General features: G+C 29.4%; 1 protein-coding gene across 1 annotated transcript; it reads right to left on the minus strand.

The window, feature by feature from the left end:
* Positions 1-239: 239 nt before the first annotated feature.
* On the minus strand, positions 240-20,200 carry LOC107437370 (putative acyl-CoA-binding protein). Its single transcript, XM_043048333.3, has 4 exons — positions 19,926-20,200; positions 6,758-6,872; positions 3,019-3,081; positions 240-376 (listed from the first exon to the last, which is right to left on the minus strand). Exons 1-4 carry the CDS (start codon positions 19,938-19,940, stop codon positions 309-311), a joined length of 261 nt encoding a protein of 86 aa, XP_042904267.1. The 5' UTR covers positions 19,941-20,200; the 3' UTR covers positions 240-308.
* Between the last annotated feature and the right edge of the window lie 327 nt (positions 20,201-20,527).

The following is a 20,527-nucleotide window of genomic DNA, read 5'->3' on the forward strand; positions in this document are numbered from 1 at the left end:
ACGACTGGTATACAAACCTCTCACATAGGAACGGATGTATAATACTTAAAGCTGACATCTGAAGAACCAATCAGAGTCAAGAACATTAAAAAAAAAATGGAATACGTATCATGAATAGGAAAAACGCTAATAAATGAAATAGGTTGGAACAAAATTGCAGCTATTTAAACGAGGATTACAATAAATATCTTGAGAGCTTAAAAATTTACAACAGTGACATATAAAATAAGATATGTGGATACACTTGAAATTCTTTTATCTATGTTTTTTTTAGAAAAAGACAGGAAATGATACGTGAAAAGTTAAGCTCAATATTTGGTGATGAGGGTATTTGCCAGTGTTACGTAGGCCTCTTTGGCTGCATCTTGAGCCATGCCTGCAATAAAAAAAAATTCGTTTTATTATTTATTACATCGAAACAAATGACGTAAAAATTCTTGTTTTAAAACTTCGAGATATTACTTATCTACAATAGGTGATAGTAAATTATTTTTAAACTTTTAAGGTCAAAGAATATAAAGAAAACATAATAAATAAACATGGAAAATAATAAAGATTAATGAAAAGAGAAGAAACAAAATTATTAAAATAAAACATTTTTTAAATTTTTTTTCATACATATTTATTTGAAAAAAAAAACGTATTAAAAAGCCGAAAATCAAAGTAAAGAAAAAATAAAATTTATAATATCATATTTAATTAAAAAATTTATAATTATATATATACACTTCATTGCTTCTTACATAATATTATATATAAGGCGATAATATTAATTTCAATTTTTTGGATTTAAGGGATAACGAAGAATAAAATATCTGCATTGTTGATTTAGACGATAAAAGAAGTTATTTTAAATTTAAAATAAATAAGCTAATTACATGGAATTCTAATGCTTCTAAAAACATTTATTTAAATACCATTTTTAATCAAATAAAATTAAAAGAATAAGTAGTAATGTTAATTTATCGAAAAAACAAATAGACGAACTCTTCCAAATTTGATTAAAAAAACAATGAATATCCAACTAATGTAATTAAATTCTATATAAAATCATTGAGTTAATTGTAGGTTATAACTATCAATAAATTTATTAAAAATGTCCTTGTTTACTAAGTTTATATTTTTACCATATACAAATCCAATTTGGGCAAATCCGTAACTAAAAATCTAAAATTTAATAAAGAATTTTTTTTAAATAAAATTAGGTTTTCATTAAATGTTAATAATTTCTCTAAATTTTTTAATCAAAATTCGACTTTATTAAATACAAACTTAGAATTATCCAGTATAATAGTATTACTTTGAGCACACCCAATTTCGGACCAATTCTAGGTAACTAACAAGTCAAACGCGCTTCTATACTTCAGTGAGAACGCGCCACAAAATGTAGAGAAATCGAGGAAAAAATTACAGAATAATGAAAAGAGAAGAAGAAAATTATTATTTTTTATTGTGTGTGTATTTTATTTATTTAATTTTAATAATTTTATTCTTTTCTTTTCATTATTCTGAAATTTTTTCCCTGTTTTCTCTATATTTTGAACTTATTTTATAAATTCTACATACTATCAGCTTATGCGCAGTAAGGAAAACTTATTAATTTTCTTTGTTTTTTTTCATTTTTCTCTTCTTTCTTTTTATCCTTTTTGCGTTTAGTGTGTGTGTGTGTATAGTTAGTTTGTTTTTACTATATGTATAAATTTAAAACAATTAATTTTTTCAAATCGTTGAATCGAATTTTGTATTAGTGATGTTACTAGACTTAATTTAGAAAGGCTTATGGTTTTAATTGCCGTAATTTGAATATGATATGTAAAGCTTTAAAATATGTAATTCCTCTATACTGAGAAACATAATAGGATATTTGCAATAAACTTTTGTAGCATGACAACATAGCTATACCAACGTTATTTTAAAAAATTTAAATGTTCTTCATTTTAATTTTCTTTTTTATTTGCGTTTCTTTCTAATGTTTATTTGTATTGATTGACGTAGACACCCAAATACTTTTATTTTGTTTACTAGTCAATAGAATTTGAATCCTCTCAGTATTCATTTTGTTACCATGGAAACAAGCGAAAACATGCTATTAAAATTTTGATGTGTATCATTACTGTGGTTTCGAGTAAAAATATTACACAAGTTTAACCAAAATACACAATTTCTAACGAAGTTAAACTTATATAATTATCGCATCGAGACCATTATAGAGCAGGGGTTCCTGAATTAGGGTTGATTTCTCCCCTCAATGGGGTTATGATCCTCAGAGGGGGGGATGAGTATTGAATTGAAAACAATGATAAAAAGCTAACAAATATTGAAATCGAAAATGTATACGAAACCAATCGTTCAAACTTCATACAAAGAATTACGAATTAAAAAATAAATAATTATAAAATAAATAAAATAAAGTTTCTGAACTTTGCTCATCATACTTTGGGTTGAACAAAGATCTGTCTTAAGATCCTCTCAGAAAGAAAAGGAAAAAAAAAAGGTTGCTGAAAGCGGACTTCTGACTAACATTCATGCTTTAATTGAAAGCACAAGGTCAAAAATGGACAATAGAGTTTATCAATGCTTTCAATTTAAAAAAAATTATCCCTGTTTTAATTATTTTCCCTATCTGTTCTGTTTGAAAAAATAAAGAAAGAAAAAACGTAAAAAATTACATTTTAAATTTTTTTCTTCTTCTTCAATTTAGTATTATTGAGACCTATAGCGTCAAATTGAGCACAAAAAAAGAGAGAGAAATAGAAGTTGGCAATTAACATTTACGAGGGGGAGAGATAGGCTAAAAAAAGGTTTGGAATCACTGTTATAGAGCATTAGCTCCCACATGCTTTTATATGAAGCGTATATTGACTTTATTTCACAATCGGCGCTTTAACCCTTTCAGGTACAGTGTAGCCAGTCTGTCAACACTAAATTCCACACCGACTGGTACTCTTTGGGAGCCCCCCTCCCCCCATATTTTGATTATGCAGGTTTAAAATAAAGATAGTGAAAAAAAATAATTACCTTTTCTACCTGTCCAAGCTTCCCATTTAGCTTTGCCCTTCAGATCAAGCGCACCTGGTTTGTCTGCAAAAAATTAAAATGAAGATAAATATTAAAAATATGACACGCTAAAAAAACTTTTTATTATTGGCATGGTTTCGAATATTTTTATTTAAAGTATGCAAGATATTTTTTTTTATTTGCAGTAAAAAAAAACCTCTAAATAATACATTTTTTAATAGAGTAGACTCCAGCCTATTTATGAAATTGAGTAGCGGGGCAACCTACATTTTGTTATTTTTATTTTATAAACGTCGTGGAACAGCCGACCCAATTTTGAGTTTACGACCTAAATCAGCAAGACAAGGGAACTCCTGGATCAAGTATTAGGAGAAATTTGCCATCGTGGAGGTTTCTTGATGGAATTAACCTGCTTTTGCGTTACATGGAGAGGGAAACCACGAAAACTTCCCATGGTTAGCCAGACGGTAAGGGGACTCCAACCCATCCGTCTACCACAGAGGATATTTTACGTCAGCACTGTGGCTGGTGCGAGCCGGGTGCGGAATTCGTATCGAATAGCCATCGCTGGAATTCGAACCCATTCACCTCGATATAAGGCAAACGCTCTATCTCCTGAGCCACAATTTACGCGAGTTTCATGGATAACACTGGAGAACCATTTTTTCCCTGCTGCATGAGAAGTTTGAACAGTTCTTTGATATTTTCACGCCGCTGATTTCAAATCTGCAATCTACTTCCTTTTACAACTTTCCTTTTTTTCTGCTTTCATCAAATCTGCAATTTACTTCCTTTTTCCTTTTAGTTATAATGTAATCTAATAACATACTCCTAATCAAGAATTTTAAAAAAGTCATTGGAGTGAATACTAAGTGTTCCCACTTCTCTGCTACGTAGGGAATGGTACGGAAAAGAAGATAATAGATTTAAGTTTGTGAGGCGATACGTCAAGGTCATGTTTGTTACTTTAAGTGTTATTTTATTTATTTATTTATTTATTTTTAAAGCTGCTAAGCGTATAAATATCTGTATAAACTTATTTTTTTCCGAAAGCACAAGTTTATAAACAACACATAACTGAAATTATCATTTTAAAAAAATCTGTAGTAATCAGAACAAATTTCGGCTTTGAAGTCCCCAAACTCGAATTAGGTAACATCAAGTACGTACTGGTATAAATGCAACAAAAAATTTGCTCCTCAGTGTCATCCATAAAATCGTAAATATCGTGTAAAATAAAATTATATGTTTAAATGCATTTTATAGTGTTACAAACAATCCTTTGACATTGCAAAAGAATGAGAGATTCAAATATATAAAAAGAAAGAAAAACCGGCTGGATTCCAGTATCCCAAGACAGAAAATATAGCAGGGCAGTATCTTGTAAAATATCGCTGGTTCAGACTCTCACGGGATCAAAATATCGTTGAATAGAATCGTATGCGGATAAAATATGGCACAGAATTTCGTACTGACCAAATGATCTAAATTAACAGAGACAAAATTGTTCGGGAACGAATCTTATGTGGGCAAAATCTCATCAGGTCACCCTGATCATCACGTGTGCAAAAAAACTTCATGGGCAGCATCTCGCAAGTACTAAATACCACGAGACAGAATACCTTGAAAACAAAATACTAGGGGTATTTGTTAAAGGATTTTACAGACGCAAGAGTTTATTTCTGTATAAAACATTAGTAAACTACAAAACGGATTATCAAGAGTTTCCGTACTCCAATTAGCTCATACACATGAAATCATTTTAAGAAGAAGAAATGCTTAAACCTAGCATAATTGAGAATTATATTCTTAAATAAAAACATTTTCTTTATTTAAGCAGTATATTATATACTGTATAAATAACCTTCATAACAACTATGATGAAATACATTTAACTACATATAAATATAAATAACAAATATTGTTAGGGCATCTCATGTGATTCAAGTTTCCTTATCAGAACTGAATAACAATGAATTAATTATGAAAAAAAAACATGAAAGGAAGCTCGCCGAGGTCGAGTTAATGATTTATTTACTTAACAGGTTGTCTGTAAAAAAAGTTTTTATTTTCTTCCTTTCCAGTATGTTTTCGCAATGCTTCACAAAATTAAACTTGTTTTTGCTATTTACTATATTCTCTTCCTATGCCAATTATGTTTTAAATTTATAACTAACTAATAGTAAAGAATAATTGTTAAAATAAGAATGAAAAAAATTTTTTTTAGTGATTGCTGTTTATTTTATTTATTTAGAGTGAGTATTCTTTTTATGCAGAAATTGGATTCGTCGTAAGAAGTCGAGTTTTTTTTTTTTTTTTTTTTTTTGAACTGTCGTTGAAGAGGCAACCCAATTTTTGAGTTTTCGACTACTAATGTTCAACTTCGTAACCTTGCAATTTTGAACCCAATCCAGAAGGCAAGGGAACTCCTGGATCAAGTGTAGGAACTAACCCACATTTGCTTTACATGGAGAGAAAAACCACGAAAGCCTCCCATGGTTAGCCTGACGACTCATGACCGGTCTACCACTGAGGATATTTCATAGCAGCACTGTGGTCGGTGCAAGCCAGATGCGGAATTCGTATCGATCAGCCATCGCTGAGATTCGAACCCGGTTCATCTCATTGGAAGGCGAGTGCTCTATCCCCTGAGCCATCGCGGCTCAAGAAGTTAAATTTTTATTTTATCTTTTATAACCGTCGTTGAACAGTCGACACAATTTCATGGGCTTACGAATACTAATGTTCAACTCCGTAGCCTTGTAATTTTGAACCCAATCCAGAAGACAAGGGAACTCCTGGATCGAATATTGGGAAAAATTTTGCCTTCGTGGAGGACTTTTTCATGGAGCTAACCCGCATTTGCGTTACATAGAGAGGAAGACCACGAGAACCTCTCATGATTCACCTAACGGTAAAGAACTAGCCCATGATCCGTCTACCACTGAGGATATTTCACCTTAGCTCTGTGGTCGGTGCAAGCCGGATGCGGAATTCGTATCTACTTGGATTCGAACCCGGTTCGCCTCATTGGAAAGCGAACGCTCCCTGAGCCATCGCGGCTCAAGAAGTCGAATTTGAAAAAGCACAATTCTCCGTGGGACAATTCATCGCCTACAATTGCAGCGACGATTCGCCGTAGGCACTATTCGCCGCTAGCAAGGTCTGTCTCAGCAACAATTCGTGATACACACAATTCGTCGTGGCGACAATTTGACGAAATTACAAACCCCAATTCTTGCTTAAGTAAGAAATTTCAAACAGCCACACATTGTTTATTGCTTTTACTTTGACTGTAGTAAATTTAACTTTCTATGAAAATCAATTTATGTTTTGATTTATTTTATAAAATTATGAAAAGAATTTTTCTCTAAAAGATTTTTTGTTTTTCGTCGGTGTTCGAAAATCTTGACCTCTATCTAAAACTCGCTAAAGAATTTTTTTTTGCAACTTTTTCTTACCCAAAGTTTATTTTCTACTTTTTGAATACATAACGAATACAAAATTTTCCAAGTTTAATGTTTTTTTCAAATTTAACCCGTGAGTCTCATGTCGAATGGAGTTCTCTTGATAGCCGGACAGTAGATCATTATGAACGCAGCCCGTGCGTCTCATGTCCAGAGGAGTTCTCTTGATAGCCGGGCAGTAGATCATAATGAATACAGTCCATGAGTCTGATTTAGGTGGAGTTCTCGTGATAGATCAATAGATTAATATGAATACAATACAATATGAATACCTGCACTGCAATCACCGCAAGTGGCTTGTTTGTAGAGGGAGTACAGTTCCAGAAGCTCTGAATCTGAAGGCCGGCTTTTCATATCCTTCACGGAAGTGGCGGCAGTGTTGAATTTCTAAATAAATTAGAGAAATTTATTAAAAAAGGCAAATTCAGAAAACACTAGAAATTAAACAAGAGGGTACGTTTTATTGAATATTCCGTTTAATAACACTGAGTCGGAAGTGGCTATGCAGCGCCAAATTCAATTTAACTTATAACAGGTAACAAGGTAACAATGTCAAACGGCATAGAAACTGTATGCACTGAAACCAAAATTAGATGAAAAACGATGTGATAAAAAAGATCATTCGTGATTGTGGAATTCGAACCCTAGAGGAAAGATACATAAAATATTTTATTTGTAAGTAAGTGCTTTTTATTTTTTTTAATAATAAATTTGGTTCTATTATTAAAACTGCATTTTCATTTTTAAAAAAAAATTCAGAAGAAAATTACTTAAACATGTTACCATTACATTGTTTATTTATTAAATGGTTACAGAATAAAAGTTTCTTTATTTCAATTTGTTAAAGAAAACGTTACAGGTGTATTCATATTATTAGAGATTCATTGGAGAAAGTTTATTTTAATGCGAAATTCATTTATTGAAACAAAACTGAGGTAATCTTAACCATTGAAAAGCATTAAGCTAGCACAATACAACTATTTTTACTCTATAAGAATTACCATCTTAATTAACTTTTTAATAATTTTTATTATTAATAAAACTTTAGTATTATTAAAATCATTATAACAGTGCATTACTTAAATATGATAACATAACTTTATGAATATTTTTAAATCATTGTTGGATAAAAAGATATAAAAAAAGGTTTTTTCAATAAATTCGTTTGTATTACTAAAAAAACCATAATAAGTTTTTTTAAAGTTTGAAATTGCTTCAACGAATAAAATAAAAGCTTAATTTGTTATGAAGAAAGTTAGGGGTGTATCAATATTGTTATGGATTCATGAGAGAAAGTTTATTGTAAAGTAAAATTGATTTATTGTAAATACAAAAATTGAAATCATCTTTACCCTTTAAAAATATTAACACAATGCAACTATTTTTTAAATTACTTTTTTAAATAATTATTACTATTTTTAATTTAAATTACTATTTTTAATTGCATAATAATGATTGTTATTTTTAACTTATCACGTAAAAAAAACTGTTCTATATTTTTAACCTTCAGTTCAATTAAGAGTTAAGCAGCAGTTGGCTGATGTACCAAATTAATTTGGATGGTTGCTGAACCAATTTTAATTGGTTTAAGTACTCATCCGTAAACTTTAAAAAAATAGGTCGGATAAAAAATACGACCATCTAACGCTAACTTCCTCAATTTAATTTTAAAAAATAGAGATTCTTTAAAGATTATTTATTTTTTTGCATTCAGATAATATTTTTTTAGATATAATTGTAAGGAATTTTTCTATGTTTATTTATTATTATTTTTAGTTTTCTTTTTTCGCATTACGATCTAAATTTGTACTGTTTTCCGAACAAAACAGTTTTTAAATCCGTTTTTTTTTTTTTTTTTTTTTTTTTTTTTTTTTTTTTGTATTTAATAACAGTAAAAATTAACTTGGAGCTAAGAAGAGAGGCCAATGCAGTGAAGATATTTTCTCTAATGCGATATGCGTTCGTTTATTTGATCCTTTCTCATGGAGCTTGTAGATTCATTGGGATCTGTAGTTAAATACACTAAATCTATAAATTCAAATATTTCCAAGCACATAAAATAAAATTTATGGCCTATTTTTTACCGTAGGGTAAAATTTTGAAAAATATCCTAACCACCTTGAGATAAAAGAAAAAATTGGGTCTTAAAAATCAAATTAATTGTAGTTAATTAGCTCTAAATTATTCCTTTCATAAATCAACCTTTCAAAAATATTTTAGCATAAAAATACCAGAAAAACGCAGCCGTACATTGTAAAAATTACGGTAAAAAGTACTGGCATTGGTATAAGACTTGTTACCGTAAAAGCCATTTTTACCGGAACATGATACGGAACAAAAAAATATGATATTCCGCAATATTTATTAATAAATTACCATAAAATCACTAAATTATTCTAATTAAGTAAATAAATGTAAGAATTATGGTTTAATATTTTATTCTAAATATGGATTTTACGGAGGATGCACTTTAAGTGCTGATACTTTATGCGTATTTTTATCCGGAATTTCTTACAGCGTACAGAAGGAAATGAAAATGAATAAAGATAAAGGGGGATATTAATAAACTGTTACTAAATGGGATATTAGTAAAAGATTATAAATGAAATTATTAGTTTAACTAATACAGTTATTAATTATAAATTAAAGAAATCATTAGTACTTATAAATCGATTCCAAGTGAAAATATTTTCAACAAGAGGTTAGATAAGAATAACGATACTACTTTTCAATAAATGAAAAAAACGAAGAAAAATAAACAGTTGGTTGTGGTCGGGCAATAATTTTTAAGTTTATTCATTTTAACTATATTTGCTTTATTGACCGTAGTGACCACAGAGCTGTGGAGTGGATTGTTGAAATGTTCTACTGCGGCACAGAACATTTCTGAGAGCTCAACTCCGATTTAGATTCGATTAAAATTTTTAAAGAATCCTTGGAAACTATTAATGTTAGAACGTAGTTATTAATTATAAATAACCCATTTCTATTTTTTTGATTAGAGTTATTTGAATTAAAACTACAACTCATTATAGCATAATAGTTGAAAAAATAAATTAAAAAAATATATATTTGTACAAATTGTGGTATAATCAACATAGTACGTTCAAATACCGAAATTTCTGCAGCGGTTAAAGTGAAGTTCCTGTATACCTGTCGAACCTATAAGCTACCAAAGATGAAGTGTAACCTAAAATGAACTGAACTGAATTTAAATCAATGAAATACAACTATTTTAAACGTTTGTCCTTTAGCTTTACACTTTTCCTTATGTTCAACTTCCAGGATCCTGCTCGTGATTTTGTTGTTCAAATTTTAATAAAATTAAGTCTAAATTCGGCACTTTTCCTTTTTATCCTTGACTATTGATATATTTCAAATGCCGATAAAATAAGCGTAACCTAATCACGTCAAAAAACTATTGAAATTGAGTAAAACCATAACAAGGAAAAGCTAGATATGAATATCTTATACTACCACATCTATTAGCATTTTCTCACAGGAGGATTCTTCATCGAATATTCATGAGATAGAAAACTATTATAAGTTATTCATTCAATTCATTTGCGTACCTTTTTAATTTAGCTCAAACTTTGTTTTGGAAGTTTTAAGTGAAAAACTCATTAATAATTCCCTTAATATCAATTTTTAAAGATTTCAAATTTTTTTTTTAATAGTTTAATAAAACGTAAGCTCAAATGTGATAAATATAAGTTTTGATAATTTACATAATTATCATTATGTTCTTTTAAGTAGTATTTTTGTTCACTTAATTATAAATATTAGTCTAACTAATTTTAGTAACATGAAAAACTTTTTTTTAAACATGTTGAAGTTAACTTTTAATTAACAGGAGTCGGAGTAAAAAAAAAAAATTTCTGACTCCAGCCAAATTTCCTTCAACTTCACAACCTTGATGTAAATGGTAATCATTTCCTGGTTCGAACGACTTTTTCTTTGCTGCAATACAATCAATTTATCTTCTCCGCGTTGAAAAAGAAATGCAAGTAGGAGAAAACATCACTACAAATCTTGAAGGGACTGTAATGATTAAGAAAATATGAATGCTAACATATCCTTAATCTTACTTTTTTTTATAACAAATAGACCTTTAGCTGTCTCTTTCTCGCTCTTTTTTATGCCTTAAGTTAAATTAAAAATTCAGTATAATGCAAATACAGGCATTAACACCATTTTTCATCGCCTTATTTATTTTTTTACGTAAATAATGCATGCTTTGAAAAATGTATGCAATTTTTTTTTGAAAAATGTATGCAGAAAGGGGCTGTTAAAGAAACTCTGTCGTAAAAGAAAGGAAAGCTAATTACATCTGTTTCATTTCAAACGTCAAACTCAATTTCATTAAAAAGAGCCGTGTTCTATATTAAATCTGAAAGGACACTAGAATTTATTAAGAATTACAAATACGAATTTCAATAACTGTTTTCGTATTAATTTCATAAGAAATGTATGCATATACTAGTATGTTTGAGTTATTATGGAAGACTTAATGTTTTTTGGAATTTTTCATGTGTTAATAGCTTTACTATAAAGATCGGAATCGTTATAAGTAATCAGAATACTAAATAATTGTTTGAAACTAATTTTTTTATTGTCATTGGAAAAAAATGAATGCTCAATTAACTTCGCAAATCAATGTTTAGGTAGTGATTGTAGGTGGCAAGTTTATTCCTACACACCTGCCGTAAGGGAAATTGAAACCAACAAAAATCTATTACTATCTTTCCAAGCAAATGCGCCAAAATTGCTTGCAGAAAATAAAATATTCAGCTAATCTCTGAGTTTTATCACGAGTCAGAAATTCAGCTAAATTGCAAGTTTAACCCAGACCACTTTGAATTTCCTGAAGATCAAAATCTACCATTATCAAAATCGGTAACGCATTTAAAATGCATCTCACAACTCACACTTATAATCTCTTAACGTATGCAAAAATCAGACGAAAGAACTTTTTGTAAAACAAGCAGCTTAACCCTTGGAAAATCGTTTTCAAATCGCACCAATCAGAAAATATTCTTCTCCTGAGGGAACAAACCCATATCTTGCGTGACGAGATTATTGCGTGATGAAAACGTCAAACGATATATATAAAAAAAGTAGATTTAAAGACCATAAAGGATATTTTTTTTTCTACTTGTTTCGACTTTAGAACATTTCGTTACAGAGCATATCCAACAGGATATGGGGTGGCGGGAAAAATATTTGGCGCGAATGATGCCAGCGGTCAATGGTCTGTTGGCGTGCCAGCATAAATCCTTCCCCTTTTCCACCTCATCGTAGAATCACAACTGCATTCCTATCTAGTGTAAGATAGCCAGTGTGGTCTGCAAAGGGCGTACGGTAAGGGCAAACCAGCGTAAAACCATTTTATTGTCCTTGAAAACTTTTCTCTTTTCTCGTCTGCGCCATTTTTAATTCCTTCTTCGAGATACAGGGGGTCAAATGCATTAATGGGCCTCATTCATATGGTTTCAAACTTTCCCAGGGAAGAACGAGTTAAAGAATGTGACTGCAACGGATGAAGAAAATGTACGATTATTTTATGTTTCATAGCTCGGAGATAATTCCATAGAAGATGACAAAAATGTTAATAACTTGCGATAAGTCATACTTATAAAAAATGAAAGTCAATTTCATTCACAGTTATGATTAATTTATTTCTAACTATTATTATTATTTTTCTTTTAAATTGCATTCTGCATAGCAAACTGATTTGATAACCCTTGAAAAATAACAAGATACTAAATCTGTTCTCTTTTATATATTTTTACCCGCATGTATCTGAATAAGATAATCTTTGAAAATTACAAATGGACGTAGAATAATCGATATAATAATTTGTTAGTAAGCATTTTTTCAATTAGTTATTCTAAATTTGCGTTCGTAATTCTGTTCTCAGTCACCACAGCAAAGAACCATCCTGAACTGACCTATAGTTTAAAGCGTAGAACAATACTGTCCACTTCAGACGATAGCTTTGAAAATAAATATAATTCGAAATAATATTTTACTAATAGTGTTCAATTGTAATTGCGTTTTTCCTTCTAAAAAAGAATTATTTTTTATTCCTTATCCTGAATATTGAGAAATAAAAAAATTAACTAACCTAAATGCCACGAAATCTATAAAACGTGTTAAGTTTAAGAAATGTATCGAAGATGTATGAAAGTTATTTTAAATTTGTGAATATAGATGATTTTTTAAAATTTAAAGTGGTCAATAACAAAATGCAGCATTAAATTCCGAAGTAAACTTTTGTAGTGATGTAAATATTTATTTTGTTTTATTATTATTTTATATTATATTTATTTCGTATTTTTTATTATTAATAAAATGATTACTTTACTTTTCAATTACAATGAGTTTAAAAAAAAATTAATTATCTGTCTAGTTATAATTATTTTAATTGCTATTTCAGTACGGGAGTAAGAATCTTTGTTTTCTTCGGTATATTGCAAAGATAAAACTATTTTTCTGAAAGCTATTTTAAATTTGAGACGTAAAACTTGAAAGAGTTTTGTATTAATAAATCAAAATTATTAAAGTACAGTCAGTAAATAAAATGGTTTAGTATGAATTTGTAACTGGAAAAAGATTGAAGTTTTATGATAATAAATCAAAGTTATTAGAGTATAGTTGATAAATAAAATGGCTAAGTATAAATTTATAATTAGAAAGAGGTCGAAGTCTTATACTAATATCAAAGTTATTATTGTTATTATTAAAGTCGTAAAGTACAGTTGGCAAACAAAATTGTTAAATATAAATTTATAATTTTAGTTATTATAAATAACCTAAAGTTTCAGTCAAAGTTTTGTCAGATTATTCTGACAAACGAATCGAATCAATCTATCACAATTTTTTTTTTGGAAAAAAATGATTATTATCCGAAAAAAAAAATATTTTCAATTTCTCTCATAAAGTATTGTTTTTCTATTAATAGAAAAATCAAGTAGCTACTTCTAAATACTTTGATAATTCAATTGTGGGAAAATTGCGGACTAATTCACATTTTTCAAACACATATTCACATATTTTCGGGAAGCTATTTCCTTATTTGAAATATATATATCTTCCCGGGTTTTTCTTCTTCAAAAACATGTATAGACAAAAAGATTATAAATAATTTCTAAGTAATGATAAAATTAAGTCGTAAAGCAAGAAACATGGAACAATTCTTTATTGTTTTAAGGTATGAAAGTGAGTTTAAGGTGAATGAAACAGCAGACGATCTTTGAAAAGTTCTATTTTGCGTTCTACTTATTGTTTACGTGCTCCGTGATTCGATTTAAAAATTAGTCAAAGCTCTAAAAACAATGTATTTCCTATTTATAGAAATGAAAAAAAATCGGAGTTTTCCGTGTTTTGTAATGATATTGCAGAAGTTATTTAAAACCATGTCGCTACTTCATGTTCTAAATTTTGTTCTTGTTTCAATGTATTTTAAGAAAACGATAAATTTGTAAGAAAACGTAAATATGTTATTAAGCACATTAAAATAATAATGTAGTGGTCTGAAATTGAATTTTAATTATAATTGTCCAAATCAATCTTTTTTGTCACAAAATCTGAAAATTTCCTCAAAACCTACCTTTTTTATTGAATTGAACCATATTTCATAGCTTAATACTTGGTGATATTTCTTTTTCAGAAATCTCTGTAATTACGACGACAAAAATAGTGTATAAAATTTTTGGTTATATTAATATGAGTAATTTTCTAGTAGTTTTTAATGATTCAGAAATTATCGAAAGTTTAGGAAACTAAAGTTTAGGAAACTAAAAGTTTTCATTTTTTATTTAAATAATTTTCTCTTATTTCAAAAATTTCTGAACTGTGATTTTCTGGTATTTATTAAAATGCCTAGTATTTCGTGGTGTATCCCATCATTTTACTTAGATTTGTTTGAGAAATACTTGATATTAATTAAGAAGTAGGTAAGATTAAACTATTAGCTTATTCAATGACAAATCACTATCTTTTAAAAATTAATAGATTTGTAACTTTTCAATTTTAATATAAAGTTCAGAAAATTAATGTATAGTTACTGTGATTTCAAATAATTCTTCGAAATTTCTGTAATAAACATGGCATCATTTGAGATGAAATTCAGGTGCTTCAAAAAAAGTAAATAAATAAATAATAAATAAATAATTTTTGCAAAAACGGACCCTTTATAAAACGTAGTTTTTTATGAATGAAGTCTTTAAATACGTAATTTTAAACTTTGTAGTTAAGTTCTTAAAAAAATATTTTTGTGTTTTTTTCCTCTCATAAACGGGAACTCTTTTTTTAAAAAATTTATAAGTGATAATCTAAAATTATAAGTAGATTTTTCACTATTTCAAAGAGAAAGATCTCACTGGTGACTCTACGTATTAAATTTTTTTTTGTTTTGTGATTTTTGCTAAATCAGGATCCCATCCTCAGAAAATAATCAGTACATTTTTCACGATTTCGTGTGAAGTTTAGAATAACACCTGATTCACAACACACATCTAATGGTATTCCTTAGAAAAAATACTTGAAATTTTAAAAACTCAGTTTTTTTTAAAAAAAGTTTAAAAAACGAGAAAAAATTTAGATTTTTTACAGCATCTAAAACGAAAAATGTAACGAACATCACTTCTGAAAACACCATCTTTCCACATTTTTCGTCGAATGGGTGACAAAATTAAATTTATAGAATCGTTTTCGGTTCACTTGAAAAATGTGTTTTATAAAAGCTTGCTTTTATTTTATTATTTTTAGTATCTTGTAAACTAGTTAATGTGTCAAAAATGGTCAGCAATTTCAATTGGTTCGATCATTGCTATATGGCGATAAATTCTGCCATTAGCGATTAAGAAACAATAGGATATCTACAAGTGACGTAGTATGGGTATTTCGATCCTGATTGGTTGTTGAAACGTGCCATTTGTTTACGTTAGAAACTGTTCATTCCATTCTATTTCGTGTGAGCCAAGCCCTTCAAGTATCAATTCTCTTAAGTGACACATTCTACTTTTTTACACAAAGATTTCAATTATTTATATTTCTTAACACAAAGACAGGCATGAAGCCACGTAGAACATAAACTAGCATCGAAGTTGCCAGGTACACAAAACAGAAATATGTCGCTGTTTCAATAAAATAAATAAACAGATAATAATTCAAAGTCAAGTAGAAGGCATAGACGAGAAAGAATTACATTTGAATAAATTCGATGCTTGATAAAGCGCTTTATTTCATTATTTTCACTTTAATCAACATTCTAACTTATGTGGAGAAACTTAGCTCAGCTTTAACACGGCATTTTGATTATAAATGATCAGCTAGCATCGATGTCATAGGTCACAAGTGTGGGTATCGTTGATCTTCCTCTTCTTGAAGTGCGAGTACCCAATTGAAGCTTACATATTCAACAAGCACTGAGCTTCAGTGGAATTTTGAGAACTTAACCAAATTGTCGGTTAATGGTCGAAATTTTGGCAAAAATATGCCGATGCATTATGCTTGTAGCGATCAGGTAATAAGTGTGACTTTTTATTGTCATCGCGCACAGAGCTCCAGTCGAAATCGAACATTCTTTTTAGCTAAAAAGTAGTCAAAAGTTAGATTAAGAAATTTGCATTCAAACGGAAACCAAAGAGATAAGTAAAATTAGGTAAAAGTTTCTTTTAAAAATTTAAAATTAAGTAAAAATTTGTTTTAGAAATTTAAAATTAGGTAAAAATTTCTTTTTTTTCTGATAAAAGAAGTCTGTAATTACTCATAATCATTCTAAATTGGATTCATACAAAAGATAGAGGAAGCTCTACTAAATTATATCATAACAAGGGATTATTCTAGTATTTTTGAAAAAGTTCTGTTTTGGTGAAATTGTGAAAAATATACTCATTTTGCGAAGATGGGAACTTGAGTTGACGCAAAACCCAGCAGTCTTATCAGACTTATTGTGAAAGATCCGATTTCTTGAAAAGGTAAAAAATCGACTCATAAATTTATATGTGTGCAAAAATAAGGTCCCGTATATGTAAAGGGAAAAAAAATCACGTCTTTTAAGAAGTTTTAGATTGAAAATTATGCTGTTGTAGTTCATTTACGCCGCACTAGAGCTGCGCAATGGGCTATTGGTGACGGTCTGGGAAACATCCCTGAGGATGATCCAAAGACATGCCATCACGATTTTGATCCTCCGCAGAGGGGATGGCACCCCCGCTTTGGTAGCCCGACGACCTGCGCGCGAAGTCGAGCACTCTACGGTAGCACAGTTTAACGAGGATCGATACCGCACACCCTCGGTCTCTACGCAGACTGATCCAAGTGGTCACCCGCGCACTGACCGTAGCCAGTGATGCTTGACTTTGGTGATCTGCCAATGTCACAAAGAAAGCTTTGTGAAAGATCTGACGTGATCTTTCACAAAGCTTTTCTTTTGAAATACAGGAACAATAATTTTTTTTAAAATTCATAATTTTCAATCGTCCCGCAGTGGACGGATCGTTAAGACACGGTTCCCAACAGATCACCGAAGTCAAGCATCACTGGCTACGGTCAGTGCGCGGGTGGGTGACCACTTGGATCAGCCTACGTAGGGACCGAGGGTGTGCGGTATTGGTCCTCGTTAAACTGTTCTACCGTAAACTGCTCGACTTCGCACGCAGGTCGTCGGGCTACCGAAGCGGGGGTGCCATCCCCTCTGCAGAGGATCAAAATTGTGATGGCATGTCTTCGGATCATCCTCAGGGGTGTTTCCCAGACCGTCGCCAATAGCCCATCGTGCAGCTCTAGTGCGACGTAAAGTAACAACAACAACAACGGATCACGTTTCGTGATAAAATATTTTGAGAGGAGTCCTTTCATATGATAAAATATCTTGTAGAATGTCTGCTTTTACGATAGAATATTTTGTGAAGTGTCTGCTTTTACTGTAGAATATTTTGTGAAGTGTCTGCTTTTACTGTAGAATATTTTGTGAAGTGTCTGCTTTTACTGTAGAATATTTTGTGAAGTGTCTGCTTTTACTGTAGAATATTTTGTGAAGTGTCTGCTTTTACTGTAGAATATTTTGTGAAGTGTCTGCTTTTACTGTAGAATATTTTGTGAAGTGTCTGCTTTTACTGTAGAATATTTTGTGAAGTGTCTGCTTTTACTGTAGAATATTTTGTGAAGTGTCTGCTTTTACTGTAGAATATTTTGTGAAGTGTCTGCTTTTACTGTAGAATATTTTGTGAAGTGTCTGCTTTTACTGTAGAATATTTTGTGAAGTGTCTGCTTTTACTGTAGAATATTTTGTGAAGTGTCTGCTTTTACTGTAGAATATTCTATGAAGTGTCTGCTTTTACTGTAGAATATTCTATGAAGTGTCTGCTTTAACGGTAGAATATTCTGTGAAGTGTCTGCTTTTACGGTAATATTTTTGTGAAGTGTCTGCTTTTACAGTAGAATATTTTTGTGAAGTATCGGGTAGAATATTTTGTGAAAAATGAATGGAAGTCATTACATGGTTTTTGCATTTGTTGCATAGCAGTACTGATTTATGCATGTACAGTGCACAAAATAAAATTCCGGATCATCACTTATTAATCGGATCGTTACTTATTAAGATGCAATCTTAATAGTTTGGAGGTCTAAATTTAAATAGGTTAACTAATTTGTGCAGACGATATATTTTAAATCAGATTTTTTTTTTACTAATATCTTTCAAAATCCTCAAAACAAAATATTTATAATGTTTAATACTATTCAAAAACAACATTAACTAAAATACTTTGGTAAGGTACTTACTATTATTGTATAATTCTAAATGCTTATTACAAAAATGATAAAATTTTGTAAATAATTTTAAAAAAATTATTATTAAATTATCTAAAATAAAGAAAAATTATTTACATCATTGATTTTCTTTCATAAGAAAAACAGTTGATCTAAATCTTTTTTTTAAAAAAATCAAGTGATTTAAATCACGATTTGAATTCTGCCTACTCTGTTGGTTGCTTAACTTGAAATATCGTTTGCACAAATTAGCACATTTAAAGTCAGCCTTTCGAACCATCAAGATTGTGTGTTAATTTAAGAAAATCCAATAATTCTATCAAAAGTTTTTCAGGTGTTTGATTCTTTTTACATATTGTCGAAAAATTAGAAAGTTTTAAACTTAAATTCTAAAATAACAACGAAGAGCATTGAGCAGTAATTCGATAGAAGAATTAACAGAAAATGAAGCATTCGATAAATTTTATGTATTCAGTATTATTTATAAATTGTTTAGTGATTCTAAAATTATGAAAATAAGAAATATCTACCTAAATGGTCACATGAACAACACAAATAAGATTAGAAGTTGACCGCGCTTGTCAATTAAATAAATAAATAAAAATAAACTTCAAATAATTATTATTTTTCTAAGTTCAAAATCTTTTCATGAACCAGTATTGAATAAACGAAAAATCTATTTACATTAAAACTAAAACTGGGAATAAATTAAAAATACTCAAGCAAATATTTTTTAATGATGCGAACGGGATATTTGGATCTAGTTGAGGATTTTTGCTCTTGTAACAAAATAAATATTAAATTTTTTTTCTATAATTTTTATTTAAAAACTGAATAAAGAAATATATATATAGATTTTTTTAAATATAATGGCATAATTAATGTCAACGATTTAATTTTCCCACATTTACAACAAAAAAATTTTTTTGAAATTTATTGAACTGCATCTTTTTACAAATTCAAATATATGCTGGATTATATTTAGCTACGAACTCAAAAAATTTTCTTTAATCATGACTTGTATGCTGTTAATTAGAATCATAGACTTTCATTACAATTCGAGATTTTTCAATAATATGTATACAAAACAAAGAGTTTATTAGTTTAATAGAAAAACATTTTTTTACTACATTTTATTTTTTAAACACTTTCAAGAACCACAGGACACGTAATATGTATTTAGTGATATGTATTTTAATATTTAATATAAAATAAAGTATTAAGTAATATTCATAACTTTGTAACTATCAGCTTGATGAGGATATTGTGGTCAGCATTGCACCCCGACCGCCTTTGCTTCCCAGACAAGTTGGATTTAAGATTAAAATTTAAATTAATTTTTTATTTAACAACAATCACAGTTCAATTATAAAAGTTGATTAAAATATTATTTGATTAAATAATACGGTTAAAAATTTCAATTACAACTACTTAATTTTAAAAAAAAGTTGAAAAATTTATTAAAAAATTTATTTAATAACATTGGAAGTTGCACTTCATCTGAAACTTCGTTTCTGACTACATAAATGTAATAATCACTGTTTTGGGGGGAAATTAAAACAATTCTTAAAAAATAAATTTATACATGAACAATAATAGAAAATATTATTTTCGTTTTTAATAAAAACAAAGTAATATTAATGCATAAGTCGAGACACTTACCTCGTCAAGGGACATCTTACTAACGACAATTAACAAATCCCGAGAAAAACCTGTCAGATACTTAACTGAAAAGCTCAAGTGTCAAACAGAAACTGCGCAAGGTAATCAAAAAGGTTTCATTTTTTGTAGTCTACATGAGAAGGAAGCGACGCCTAGTGAGCTGCGCTCCAATAAACATCGAAGTTTTCCCTCTAATGACGTTGTGTTGTGAGTCAGTGGTCTCTCTTGCCCTTCCTTTTTCCTCATCAGTACAATTTGGTTTTTTGGAGAGAAGTAAGGAAAACAAACAAAATAATTTAAAGGATTATGGATGTAACCATGGTTACTTAGTGGATTTATTGCCTTTTGACAAGATATCAGACAAATAATAGTTCACTTCCGTTGGGTGAAAGATAATAACAGAATTCTATTTGGTTTTCGGGCTTTTAGAAAATTTAAAACAAATAGTGTGTCTTAAAAGTAATACATACCCTGCTCAATCCGCTCACCAACCCCTTCTATTGTTTCTCAATATTTCTTTCTTTATTTTATTTATGAATTTTTAGGGATAAACAAATTGTTACACAAAAAAAATAATTCAGTCAAAATATTTCCTATTGTTA

This window comes from Parasteatoda tepidariorum, chromosome 9 (assembly GCF_982258835.1).
Source record: "Parasteatoda tepidariorum strain Cologne lab strain chromosome 9, Ptep-v5.0, whole genome shotgun sequence".
Taxonomy (NCBI): Eukaryota; Metazoa; Arthropoda; class Arachnida; order Araneae; family Theridiidae; genus Parasteatoda; species Parasteatoda tepidariorum.